This window comes from Notamacropus eugenii, chromosome 4, assembly GCF_028372415.1.
Source record: "Notamacropus eugenii isolate mMacEug1 chromosome 4, mMacEug1.pri_v2, whole genome shotgun sequence".
NCBI lineage: Eukaryota > Metazoa > Chordata > Mammalia > Diprotodontia > Macropodidae > Notamacropus > Notamacropus eugenii.
Window position 1 is genome coordinate 270305888 of NC_092875.1, and position 14307 is coordinate 270320194.

The following is a 14307-nucleotide window of genomic DNA, read 5'->3' on the forward strand; positions in this document are numbered from 1 at the left end:
TAGAAGAATTATACTTTCACAAGTAATAATCTACAACAGAACATATCTTTGCCATTTCCCAACTGAAAGATGTCTAGGCTCCAAGATACTTGTTTATAATTATGAAAAATAAAAATGAAAAATATGAGAAAAGGCTCTCTTTCAACATAGTATATCCCACTCATACATCAAAATCATTCAAGATTCCTAAGACATATCAATAGAAATAACACTATAGCCCTCTGTTCATATAAAGCAAGGCATAAAAGAGAGAGATGATTGTATATATGTAAAATGAAGGCGATACAATGCAGAGTCCAAAATGTAAAGTGGCTTCTCTAGGGAAAGTAAGGTACTCTAGGATACTCCTGTTTGTAGGTAACAGTGTACTGGTTCCATAATGCCTTGGAACACTGCAGAATGTCCTGAAAAAGATTCATAACTACTCAAAAGAGTTTGGCTTGATGATCGACAAGGGAAAAATCAGGCGGACAAAGAATGTTTATTGTCAACCAGTATGTATATGTGAGACAGATCTTGCAGATGGACAAGTTGGGCCTAGAGTTTAACAGGAGGAAAGTGAGCTGAACTGCCTTTAGGAAACTATAAGCTTCTCCTATAAAGAAAGGGACACTTAAATGATAATATTCTACTGATGCATGGCTGAAAGACATGAAACACCATTCTTCAAAGGACTGGAAATAAGTACTACAGAGGGCAATAGAAATGCACATTGTGGGTATAATCAGGCTGTAAATTATAACCACTGAAAAACTGCAAAGAACAGAAATAAAGATGTTATCAGAGAAATTAATGTAACAGATGATGGGCTAATTACATAGCAAGGGAAAAGAATAACAAACACACAGTTCAAATGCTCTACAAGAAAGCAAGGAAAGCCTGCAACAAGGGTGGACTCCAATCCCTGTGAAGGACATGGAAAAGAGGTACACAGAATGGAGCAGGCATTACTGCGCTGTGATGTGCATTCCTGGAAGAATTACCCAAACTGATGAGACTCTAGATCCACTTGAGAGTTTTCTTCTCTGGAAATTAACATCAAATAAAAATGCCAATTTCCTTTCGAAACTTACTAAAGATGTGGAAATGATGATACAAATGTGAGTGTCCTATTCCATTTATAAAAATCAGATGCTTTTTTCCAACAAGAAAGGTCTCTCCTTAAGGAAGCTTAAAACATCTGATAGGGGAATGAAAATGGTGAATGACTCAAGCGTTTAGCACAGTGCTTGGTACACAGTACATAAAAACTACATTTATGTGCACTCAGACATTAGTCAATAGATTAAATGTACACAGTGCTTTAAAGTTTACTAAGTACTTTCCTCAGAAAAGCCTGGGACATTAGGAAGGTAAAGTATCATTGTCTTCATTTTATAGACTGAGGAATCTACAGAGGAAAATGACTGAAATAAACTGGGGGGGGGGGGGGTAGGGGGAAACATGACACATCTATGGTCCTCACTTCTCATAACTACAGCAACTTTTGGTACGTCACGTCTTATTTGTAGGACATGAAATCAGATCCGCTAGGTGTAAATTCAGTACACTTGCTACCACAGTAAGGAACAGTTATTCCTTCCCCATTACAGTTTCAATGTATTGCAGGTTGGCTTAAGAAATTAAATGGAAATGTTGGGGGGAGTTTTGTAAAAGCCACAGACAACATGTGAAGGCCAGCAGAAGACACAGAAAAAGTTTAGAAATTTTAAAATGCATATAATATATGTATTGTATAATATCAACCCACCCAAATTTTACAATGAGGTACTGTAAACACCCCATAAAAGAAAAAGAAAAAATTCAGACTTCTTCTCTGGTATGAAGGGAAGGCCAAAAAATTTTATGAGGATTTTCCAGATTGCAAGGGGCACCACACCCCTAACCCCACAACGTGGAAGGGAAAACTGTAGTTATGGGTGAAGCTAAACATCACTTTACCTTTACTTCATCCCCCCTCCCCAAAATAACTGAAAAAAGTAGTGGAGATTTAAAAATTGTCAACTAATATAGAATTTCAGAATTGGCTGGGACCTTAAGAAATCACTTAGTAAAAACCCATGTTTTACAAACCCAGAGAGTTTAAATAAGTTGCTCAACTGCATGACTCCAATCCAGTGCTTTAATTAGGACTCTAAGAGTCAGCAACTAAGAACTACTATGTGCCACGCATTTTGTTAAACACTGGGAATATAGGTACAAAGAATGAAATAATCCATACACAAATGTGACATTTCCAGAAATTTATCAGAATTTCACTGTACTCAGGATAGTGTTCAATATGTGACTATATTCATGAGGGTGCTCAATAAACAGTTGATCCTGATCAATTACAATCTAACAGGTTCAATTTAAATGAAAACTACAGCTACAAAATCATTCACCAGCAAATTAAGTATTATTAGTATGCTTTGTTGGTATGTCTATGATTTCTGATCTTGTCCTTTCACTTCTTAAATTGAAATAAATTTTTCTGGTTGATATTTCAGGAACTTTCTGCATCACTGTCACAATACAGTATAAAGACTTCCTCAGTTAAACTTCTTGAATATTACCAATACTATTTTCAGGTCTTAAGGGGACAAGGCTGATCATGTAGGCAACCCAGGCAAATACTAGTCTTGCTGTTTTTACTCCCCTCAAATTCCCAAGAAAAGAAAGACAAATTTACCTGTTGCTCTGCAATCAAAGATGTTCGAACATTTTGCATTTCTTCATTCTTTCTTTTTTCTTGTTCTTCAAGTTGTTCTAAAAACTTAGCCTTTTCTTCCTGAAGTTTTTCTTGAAGTTCAGCAACTAAACTTGATGAATCTTCACTGGTATGCTCAATGGGTGGACTTAAAAGTGAATATTGAGAACATGCTTTTTAATTAATTAAGTGACTTCTTGAATACTTCATTGATATTAATATAACTTAGAAATTAGGTAGGCTTAGAATAAGAGTGATAATATATGATCATTTTTCCTCTCAAACATAGTAATGCCTTAGTAAGAATATATCTATACGAAGTTTGGCTTCCTACGCTACAGAGAAAGCAACTGCAAGGACATGGTATGAATAATACAGCAATATCACTAGCTAAAACGGAATAGTTTGTTGTATATTTAAATCACAGAAAGGACTAAAAAAGTATAAAAAGTTACTCTTCATTCGGAAACATCTTTTGTTAGAACATGTTTGGCTAGTAATTATTCAGGCTATGCCTTAAGACTTCCCATGAAGGTAAACTCACTACCTCACAAAGTAGCCATTCTAGTTTTAGGAAGCTCTAATGATAGGAACTCATGTTTTGCCAAAATCTGCCTACTTTGCTACTTCTACCTACTGTTGTTAAGAGTTCTGCCCGCATGCCTTCACCAATAAGCGATGATCCTATGTTCAAATTTCACTATATCTTTCAGACACAAGGGAAAAGCATCCCATTTTTATTATCTATTTTCAACATACTATTGTTACTATTTTACCATCATAGAAATACTGATTTAAAGTTTGCAAAGTGCTTTACAAATATTATTTCATTTTTTCCTCACAAAATCTCTGGGAAGAAAATGTCATTATCTTAATTTTACAGACGAGCAAACTGATACTGAGGTAAATGACTTGCCCAAGTTCATGCAGATAAATATGTGAGGCGAGTTTTGAAGTCAAGTCTTACTAACTCCAGATCAAGTTAGGCTTGACATCAGGGAAAACTCAAAAAACCAAAAACTTCCTAATAATTAGTGTGGTCCCAAAGTGGAATGGCTTGCTTCAAGGTTGATTATTCCTCCTTGAAGGTATTTTAAGTAGAGCCTGGATATGCCAGTGGGGTATCCTTCTTGTACGGGCTGGACTAGATGGCTGCTGAGTCCCTTCCATTTCTCGAATTCTAGGATCCCATAACCATGCAGCTAGAGTTTAAGAGCTGTAGAAATGAAGGATATTTACAGAATTATTGCAGCAAAACTGGTTATTCAAGTATCTTCCTCTTTGTATCCTCTTCAGTACATAGAAGAACGCTGTCTTGGACCGAAGAGGCTGATGTAAATATTCAATGAATGCTCTTTTCATGAGTCAAAAAACCTAGTCATCAAACACCTCTTGCTTGCACAAAAGTTTTTAACCTATCAAATTTTTGCATCACAGATCGCTTTAGACACATGTAAAGCCTACAAACTATTTTCAGATTTTTAAATCTATAAAATACATATTATTACAAAGGAAATTTATGCTGAAAAAATAAAATAAAATTTTAAAAATTGTAATATTTAAAAATATATAATAAATATAATGTAAAGCATATATAATTTAATAAGTATAATATAAATATTAAATTTTTAAAAATTAAGGCACATAAAAGAATTAAACAACAATTCCAGATTCCTGGTTGATAACTACTATTCTATCAAAATCCCTTGACACTTCAATGTCCTTCCTTTAGAGGAGAGAGGGGCAGAAGACACTCCCCTCAAATTAATAAAGCTGGGTGGGAAAATCTCCTTGATAACTCATTTATGAATGAATGAGATTGTAGCTTCATATAAGCTCCAAAAAGTAGACCAAACCATGCATGATATAACTTGTTTCATCTGTAATAAAACCAAGATGATTTTAGTGTACATTATAGGCTATATTTAGCCTAGTTTAGCCTATTCGAGCCTATGCTGCATACTTTCATAATCTTCTTCACTGGTTTTGCTTTCATTCCTTAGGAAAATTCCACTTCAATTTTTCAAACCTCCAGCTCCTCTTCAATGAGGTTTGATCAATGGCTCTGTTTAGTCCCTTCCTGTTATATCATTCTTTGAAGTTAGCATTTTTATATAGCTTCTGGTTACCTTTTAGTTTTTGTCTAAATGCCAAAGCCCTCTCCTCCAAACTCAAGGAAGTCTCGATTGAATAGCCCATATCAATTTGGAAGATTTCTTTTAAATTGATGCTACTGTGATTTGCCTTTGGTCAGGTCCAACAACTCATGTGAAAAGGGCTCGAGTTCATGAATGAAGTATCATCAAATGGCTTTTGAAATGTCTTGAAAGACTAATGTTAATTTCTTTAAAAATCTGTTCTTCTAAGCAATAAAAACAAAAAAACCCACCTGTTCTTGGCTATTTTTGTACTAATACATAATATGTGATTGGAGCTAAGAAGCAATGCATATAAGACACAAACTGTACCTTTACACAGTTCAGATTCTTAATTGTTTGTTCAAGACTTGCCTTTTATTTCCCTGAAAGCTTCACTTGGGGGTGAGGGTGGAAGTGGGAAAGGAAGGCACATGGGGTGGCTCTAGAAATGCTTCTAAGCAGAAAAAAAAAATGTGGTAAAAAGTCTCTAGTGCTACTGTTGCTACTAGCTATGTTCTCCCATACTGGCAATATGGGAAATAAAGTAAGGATATGGCATGTGCTTGGAGATCAGAGACACAAAGTGGCACAGCGAAAGTAGGTAATGGTTTTGGATTCAATTACCCCTAAGTAAATTTCAGTTTCTTCAACCACAAGATGAGCATAATACTCTACATGGCTGTTGTGAGGAAATTACCTCAAAATATTATATAAAATGGGAGCCTGTATTTTTAGACATCAGCTACGTAAGATTTTAAGATCTTAGGTAAAAGGTTAAAGCCTTCTGATTGAAGACCCTTGTCATAATCTAACTGGAATTCAGAGTGCTTTCATTTTGAATACTATTTTACTTATACGTTACAAATTAAACTATTGTTTTATTCTAAATATTTTACTAACCAGTTAATAAAAATTTATTATGTGCCTACTATGCCCACCATGTACTTTGCACTGGGGATACAAAAAAGAAAAAAAGAAAATTTTTGTCCAGTTTAATAAGGGAGACAATATGTAAACAACTATGCATAGACATATATAAATATATATCAGGATAAACTGGAGATGATCACAGGGCAGGTACCAGCAACATGGAGGATCACAAAAGGTACGATTTTAGTGGACATTGAAATAAGCCAAGAGACAGAGATGAGTAGGCATGAGAGTTGATAGAGTATCTTGTTCAAAGAACAGCAAAGACACCAGTATAACTAAATTGCAGAGAAGATGGAGGTAAGGTGTATGAACACTAGAAAGATGGGAGCGGACCAGGAATAAGAGGCTTTGAATTCCAAAGGATTTTATATTTAATCTTGGAGGTGACAGGGAGCCACTGGAATTTATTGAACAGGGAAAAAGGTGACATGATTAGAAATATACTTTAGGAAGATAATTCTGAAAGCTGAGTGGAAAATAGATCGAAGGGGGTGGGGGGAAGACTTATGGATGGCAGATCAACCAGCAGAGTACTGCAATAGTCCAGGAGTGAGGTGATAATGCCCTACACTAGGATACTGGCAATGTCAGAGGAAAGAATGCATAATGTTACAAAAGCGAAATCAACATGCTTTAGCCAAGAGTTTTGGTTATACTGAATTTAAGATATCTACAGTACATACAGTTTCAGATGCCCAACAGGTAGTAGTATATTCAGTACTAGAGATCAGCAGAAAGGTTAGGATTGGATAAGATCAGAGAATCACCAGCACAGAGATGATAACTGAATCTATGGGAGTGGATGTGATCAACAAGTGAAACAGTAAAGAAGGAGAAGAGAGGAGAGGGCCCTAAGTAGAGTCTTGGTAAAATGGAGAAGACCTGGCAATAGATTGGATATGGAGTGAGAAAAAGTGGTGAGTCAAAGATGGCACCTAAGTTGCAAGCCAAAGAGACTGAGAAGATGGTGATGTCCTCAACAATATTGGGAAAATTAGGAAGATTTTTATTAGGAAGGAAATTAGGAAGGAAATTGTTTTGGTTTTTTTTTGGGGGGGAGGGATGAGTTCAATTTTTGCTGTTGTAATAACCAGCCAACCATTCTTCCCATTTTAAACATGCAGTTAAATATTATTTATAAAAGGTCACAAAATTATGAGTGGTAAACAAATGATAAACTATGCTATGACCAAGTTGTTTAGACTTCTGGATGAACTGCTAATGACACTGAAATTATTTTGTAAAGACAATAGTTTAAATATTATCTATCAGTTTCAAATTGTTTAAACAAAAAAAAGAATCTGGGAGAAATTACAAATACAAAAATAAAGGAGACATGGGGGGGGAGGGGGGGAAGTGTGACAGCTGTAACTTCATTGCACATTATGCCAGTCGTTTTCACCAGGACAACAGCTCTTACACAAATATTTTAAGGTGTCCATATGATCATCATTATCTTTTTAGGCAATAACAAAATAAACCTGAAAATTTAAACTAATGAAGTAGGTCTCAGTACCCTGTCATTAGTGCTACCTTGAAATCTCAGAATAAAGGCAATATGTTAAGTATACCTCTGGTATAAGGGAAAATGAGCTACCTTCTCATACCTCTAGTATCTTAAACTCTTGGACTAAATCTGACACAGAACTATAATATAATTACTTTTATTTCAGATTACACTGAGAGATTCTGACATAGAAGTTCTTGTTTATTTATGTCTTTATCATAATCTTTTAACCCATGAAAATAATGTAAAAGGGCTTTGTAAATTATGAATAGACTAAATGCAGGCTTCCATTATAATAAGATTATTTTTGAATGATATGCTTCAAAAGAATAAGAAGGAAGTTTTAGTGGAAATCTAATTCTCATTCTCCACCAAACACGCACTTAATGAGCTGCCAATTTCATTCTTGCAAAAGGAAATGAACAAAAATAACTAGTTTCTACTACTACTATCAAAGGAAGTACTGGCTGAATTAATGTGATGAATGGGAATAAAAAGGAAGTTAGTTATAGAAATGACTCCAAGGTATGACTATATCTCAATCGTGTATAGAATTTCATCTAGAATCTTTCACTGCACTTAGTCAGTCATATATCTAGAAATGGAAAGGACCTTAGAGGTGACCGAGTCCCAATCTCTCATGTACAAATGAAGGGAGGTTAAATAGAGACAGAGCTAATAAATACCTGAGATAAAATTTGAACCTATTATCTTCCTGACTTCAACTATGGAGGTCTACTGACTTCACCACACTGCCTCAGTATTCCTATTTCATTTCTGTCTCCTGACCTATTCTCAAGATTAACTTGCTCAGACATCTAGGTACTGATCATACACATACCCTATTCCCAATAGATGACAGGAATAAATTAAAATATAAAAAAGAAATGCATGCACCTAATAACATGTCTCAAAATCAAAGTTTCTAGGCATGTCTACCTTGTGGGGAGAGTAGATAGGAACTACAAATGTGGTCAGCATGGACACAATCTGGTTATAATTACAGGGGAGACTACTGTGGCCAAGGGAATAAAAATGAAGGGAAAGAGCCAGAGGTAGACTTTTTTTTAAAAAGTAACTCCAATTGGACCAGTTTAGTTCAGTTGTTGTTCCTACTCACTCTTGAAAATCCTCATTATCTTCTCTCAACATTCAACCTATCCATAATCACAAATCCTTAGCTGGAAAAAAATTTTGAAGGACACCTAGTCCAAACCATTCACTTTACAGATGAGGAAACTGAGACTTCCTCAGGATTAAATGAGTTGACCAGGATTATATAGGCAGAAGGGCTGGAAGGTTATGACTAAAGGCAGGTCCTCTGATTCCAGATGTCCAATTTCAACAAGTGATTTTTTTTAAAGTCCTAAACTTCTACAATAGTCTTAAAATTCACTAAATAATATGGTTTCTAAAATTCGTTTTTGAAAGATGCTGACTCACATATACACTGGTTAAGTCCTATTTATAAATTTTGAATCAATTCTATACACATGAGCACCTCAACTTTGAAAAAAAGCACATTTTTCAAGAATGAAAATGAAATTTTTGCATATCAAATGCTATCTTCCTCACTATCAATAAAAAAAAAATTGGAGATGTTTTCCTTTGGTAAATAATTAGGTTTCAACTTGAAATAAAGAATCTGATTAGCCTTTTATAACCACAAATTCACAAGTTTATAAGGAAAAAAAAGAATTTTATGGTTTATTAACAAAACTCAAACAGAAATAGTAATTAATAGGATTGACACAATATCTTAGAAGTACAAATTTTTAAATGAGCATGCTTTGGTGAATAGGACATACTAGGCTGAAAAGTAACCCATCTTCTTCCTCAATCCACTTTGTCAATGTTTAAAAAAACTGGATCAAGTTATTTTTCTTGATTATTTAGACCTTATTTTCTAGCAGCCGAAGGAAAAGTTTTGGCATTTAGAAACAAACTGGTTGAATTTGGGTGATATGCAGGATGAATGAAAATGAAACAATAAATGAACAAACACGGAACAATATTAGCCAGACACAACGGCAAATGAAGAACACGTTCCTTAAAGAGATGGGCTTTGAAGACATGAGAAGCTGCTAACTAGCTATTAGGCATTACAATTCCTCTATATACAAATGATTCATAAATTCTATTAAGTACAAAGATCTATATATTGTACACAAATAATCATGAATAAATGTGGTATAAATTTTTCATATACATTCCTTACAGACATGATTTTGATAGCATAATTATATCACGACTGTCATGTGACAAATGGTATTTCAAAGTAAAGTTCCAAAGTAAAGGCCTGCCTTGCCTAATGTCATTAACTGGCTCCATTAAAAACATCATATTAGGCAAAACAACATTACAAGACATAGTTGGTTTCACAGAAACGGGTTGTAAATACAAAAGCAACAGCAGGACTGTTAAGTTATAAAAAGGGGTATGATTAGAATTATTTATAACTTTATTGGAAAATGACACCGGTCAAGGCAATATTAAATGGAGTATGAAGATGGTTATTTCAGATAAATACACACTGTAAGTATACAAAGAACATACAGAAAGGAAAATCCACAGTCTTCAGGTCTTTGAGACTGGTTGAGTCAAGGTTTTAGGTACTTTTAACTTGCACAGGTAAAGTCATCATAATATAACTACTAGAAATTATCTTTATACTGTATTTCAGATGAGTCCTAAAATTCCAAAATAATATATTTAATACAATAATCCAGGGGTACACAAAGCGGTGAAACACTAGGTTGACAAATGAAGTCATATTTAAGAGCCACACAACAACAGACTAGACGTTAAAGATTCTGGAGACCAAATAATGCATGTTATGTAAAGACCTCTGAAAACCTTAAAGGATTATATAATATAATCCTTGTTACATGAAACTTGAGAACTGACCCTGACACTCACTAGTATTTCCTAAATGGTTATTGCTTTATTGCTCAAAATTACAAGCTCCTTTAATGACTAGACAGCAGTAAATATATACATAGTTGAAACACAAATTTTGACCTATACAACCAAATGACTCTCTCCAATTTTTCCCTTACAGCAAATTGAGAAAAAACATCCCGGAAAATCACATCATACACTTTATCAGAAATGCTGACTTTTAAAAATTACATTTCTGAAATTAAAATATTTCAAAATTTGTCATTTCAATCACACAAGTGTGTGATTTAATGAAAAGTACTTTTCATTTTTTCTATCCTCTTACTTTTAAAAGGATATTACAAAGAATATGATTCAGAACATCAACCCAAATATAAGTGATTATTTAACAATGTTAAAACCCACACATTCAATTTTATAATAGCATATACATTTAGGGTATATGATCACATAAAAACCATCATTATAAAGGAAGGTGAGATACAAACCTATTAGTTTCAATTATAAACACTTTCAGGGAACTAAATTCTTACCTTTTTGTTATCTGACTCTCAAGATGTTTAATTTTTTCCAACAGTTCTTTTTCAACAGCATCTCTCTGTAACTCAAATTCTTTAAGGGCAACTTGAACAGCTTCCTCTTTTTCACAACTAAGCTTCTGAATAAGTTGTTCTCTGTCTTGTTCTTGATTCATAACTATTTTCTCTTTGTCTTCTTCAAGTTTGTGGATAATAGCTTCATATTTTTCTTCTTGTTGGGACATTCTTTCATTGCTTTGTTTTTCAAGGACACTCAATTCCAACTCCAACTTACTCTGCAATTCCACGATTTGTTCTTTCAATTTAGTTTCAATTTCAAAAGCTTGTTGATGTAATGATGTTACCTTGTTTAATTCAGCTCTCAGCAAATTTGATTCCTCTTCATGTCTACCAACCAACTCTGAAATGCATTGATCTTTTTCAACGGTCATTAGAGTTTTCAGTTCTGCTAAACCTATTTGGTAGTCCTCATTATTATCTAGAATCTTCTGATTTAACTTGCTTATCTCTGATCTCAAGTTTTCTGTTTCTTTTTCAATGAGGATCTTCAAGGTTTCTTGCTGCTGAGCTTTGTTTTCTTCTAATAATATTTTCATTTCATCAGTTTCTGCTTCTTTCAAAGCAAGCTCAACCTCTAACTTGCATCTCAAGTCCGACAAATCAGAAACTTTAAGTTTTAACTCCTGTAACTGTTGTTCCTTTTCTTGGACAACTATTGCATGGGATTCTTGTATTTGATCAAGTCTTTGCTGATTTTCCTTTTTTAATTTCTCTAAAGAAACTTTGTGGTCATTCAAAACTTTCTCAAATTCCTGTGTGTGCTTGTCTTGAAGAGTATCTTCTAGTTCCTTCAGGTGACTCTGTTCCAAACTCTGCAGCTCTGCCCTAAGGAGATGTAACTTTTCTTCATTCTCAACATGGAGCTTTTTTAAGTCTTCCAAGACAATTTCTCGTGACTGTTTCAGTTCTTTAATTTCAAAATTTTGGTTTTTCATTGCATGCTCCATCTCTAGCAGCTTCTGATCTTTTTCATTTTGCAGGCAAAGTACAGCTTCTTTTTCATTCTTAACTAAAGCAAACTCATTATCTTTATTTTGTAAAACCTCTTCAAGACCTACTAAATCTCCTTTTAATTTCTTAATCTTTTTTTCACTTTCTTCACTATCTTTTATTAAAGCATTGATCTTACCTTCATACTCATTTTTTAAAGACTGCAGTTCTTTCTGATGTTTTTCTTTTAGTGTTATTTCCAGGGAACATTTTACTTTTTCAATGAGATTTCGTATTTCTACAGCTGTACATTTTAAAGAATTAGAGAAATCACACTGTTCTTTCTGCACAAGTGTTCTGAAGTGACAGAGGTCTTCTTTTATGTTTTGTAAATTAAACTGTGATTCTTGGGCAACAGCTCTACATTTTTCCATTTGAACATTTAGAGAAGCATGGTCTCCTGAATCTTCTTTTCCACATATATTTGTATCCTGCATGCGTCTGCTGTCTATTGCATTGATAACTGAAGAATAGAGTGATTCAACCATCATTTCTGGACTCTGTGGATCACTTATGGGATTAGGAGATGCTAGGTTTTCTTCTATTACAAATTCATTCACTGCTGACATAAAATCAGATTCAGGGCTTTCAGCTAAAGAGTCTAAATCTAAAGATTCTTGGTGAAGGGTTTGTTCTATATTTGGGTGAGGAATTGTCTCAAAATCAAACGTATGAGCATCAATACTATCTGGAGACAATTCTTCTAATGGACACACTGGAGGACACAGGGGATCCTGAATAGTGAGTGGAGGAGGAGTTCTAGGTGAGGTAGTAGTTGTAATTCCTGTAGTACTTTCCATCCTTGGTGTAGTAACTGATTGTGGGGATGTCTGACTCATGGAAGCCTAGAGGCAAAAAGAAAGAAAAAAACAGCATTCACTTAAAAACTATATTCTTAATGTTTATCCACAAATAAGCCAAATAAAAAAACCCTACCTTTTGTTCACTCAGTAGGTCTGTAATGGTCTGTGACATTTCATCCAAACTTTGTGCTGCTTTCACTAAATTATGTAGCGCGAGTACATGCTGGTGTAGAGGTTCAAAGTCACAAAGTAATGGAACCCTGAGTAGAAGAAGAGATTTTGTTTTGAATTTCTATTTTATTATAACATGATGATGAAATAATAAAAACATTTTAGATAAATTAGATCATTAAATCTTTTTTTAATGTATCATGAATATTTTAAAAATAACAAGGTAAAGTACCAAAACATACCTAAGCAGGTATTCTTAGACCTTTATCTCTTGAGAGCAAAAGCTCTTTAAAGGTAGACCACTGATTCAACAGTTGGTTTTATTTATCATACTGAGCAATTTTCCTGCCTCATTAACTTAGTATTCCTCCATTGAAATCCATGGGATTTCACTAAAGAATACCCTGAAGTGGTATTTTGTTTTTCTACAATGTCTTCCAAAAAATTTCACTAACCTACAACCCCAAAACTCAGTATTGTAATGTAAACAAATGAACATCAAACCTAAAGTCAAACATAATGATATCATTTACCTGAGTAATGGTTGTACTTCTGAAGGACAGAAAGACTGCAGAAACTTCAAATCAGTTAAGGAAATATCTGGAAGTTCACCATCAAACTTGCGAGGCTTTCGAGTCTGAGGACAAGACAATTTACATAGAAATGTAACATGGGCACAGAATAATGACAAAAATAGAATTAAAAGGAAGAAATCAATACACATGATGGGTTTCAATGTGATCAAATTAAGACACTAAAACTTTCCATTTAAGAATTCAATTTTCTTTTAATTCTTCCAAATAAAAATTGCTAAGATTCACCATATGTCTCAGCTAATTTTGATCTTGTAGTACCATATTTTTTAAAAGGCCTTATCAGTGATATATGCTGACAAAGGATTCTGAAGCACTATCTAATCAACAAATTAATGCTATTATTATTCATTAGTGGTTATACAACCTGTATTTTGTCAATTAATTTGTTTTATCTTATTTTTATAACTCATATATACTCCTATACTATTACACATGTATGTGTATCTATAGACATATATATACATACACACACACATACATATATGCACATATGCTCTTATAGCATTATTCAGGAAATGTAGTTTCCTTAATTTTCCAAAGGACCAAAATCAGATACCCTCTAAAACCAAGAAAAATTCTGATTATGAAAAAAATTTAAGACTTTATATCAGTTGACAATCAAAATAGATCTTTTAAAGAGCTAAATTTAAAAAAAAGCCTCTGAGCACAAAGTTCATTATGCTTATAGGGACTATTTTAAAAACTGCCACATAATTTTACACAACAGGTTTTTCCCTAATACCAAATATTTTCAAAACTGTGACTGATTTAAAATATGCAGTTATTTCATAATGTTTAAGAAAAGGCATACATACACAAAAAGAAGGGGGCCAGGAGTCAAGTCCCCTAAATAGACGGTTTCTTAAAAAAGACTTCCCTGTGTAAAGAGATTAACAAAATGATTACAACAGAAGGAATAACAAAGGAAAAGCAAAAGTTATAGCACTTATGAAAAATGTTAAAAAATTAAAATTAATTCC

General features: G+C 33.8%; 1 protein-coding gene across 2 annotated transcripts in view; it reads right to left on the reverse strand.

Moving 5' to 3' along the window:
- RB1CC1 (RB1 inducible coiled-coil 1) overlaps window positions 1-14307 on the reverse strand; it is an 83408-nt gene that overhangs the window by 21014 nt on the left and 48087 nt on the right. For both annotated transcript variants that reach the window (XM_072604582.1, XM_072604583.1), the window contains exons 12-16: window positions 14143-14204; window positions 13265-13368; window positions 12694-12820; window positions 10702-12602; window positions 2672-2837 (exon numbers count right to left, since the gene is read on the reverse strand). In XM_072604582.1, coding sequence (XP_072460683.1) covers window positions 2672-2837; window positions 10702-12602; window positions 12694-12820; window positions 13265-13368; window positions 14143-14204 — 2360 coding nt within the window. The remainder of the gene's footprint in view (window positions 1-2671; window positions 2838-10701; window positions 12603-12693; window positions 12821-13264; window positions 13369-14142; window positions 14205-14307) is intronic.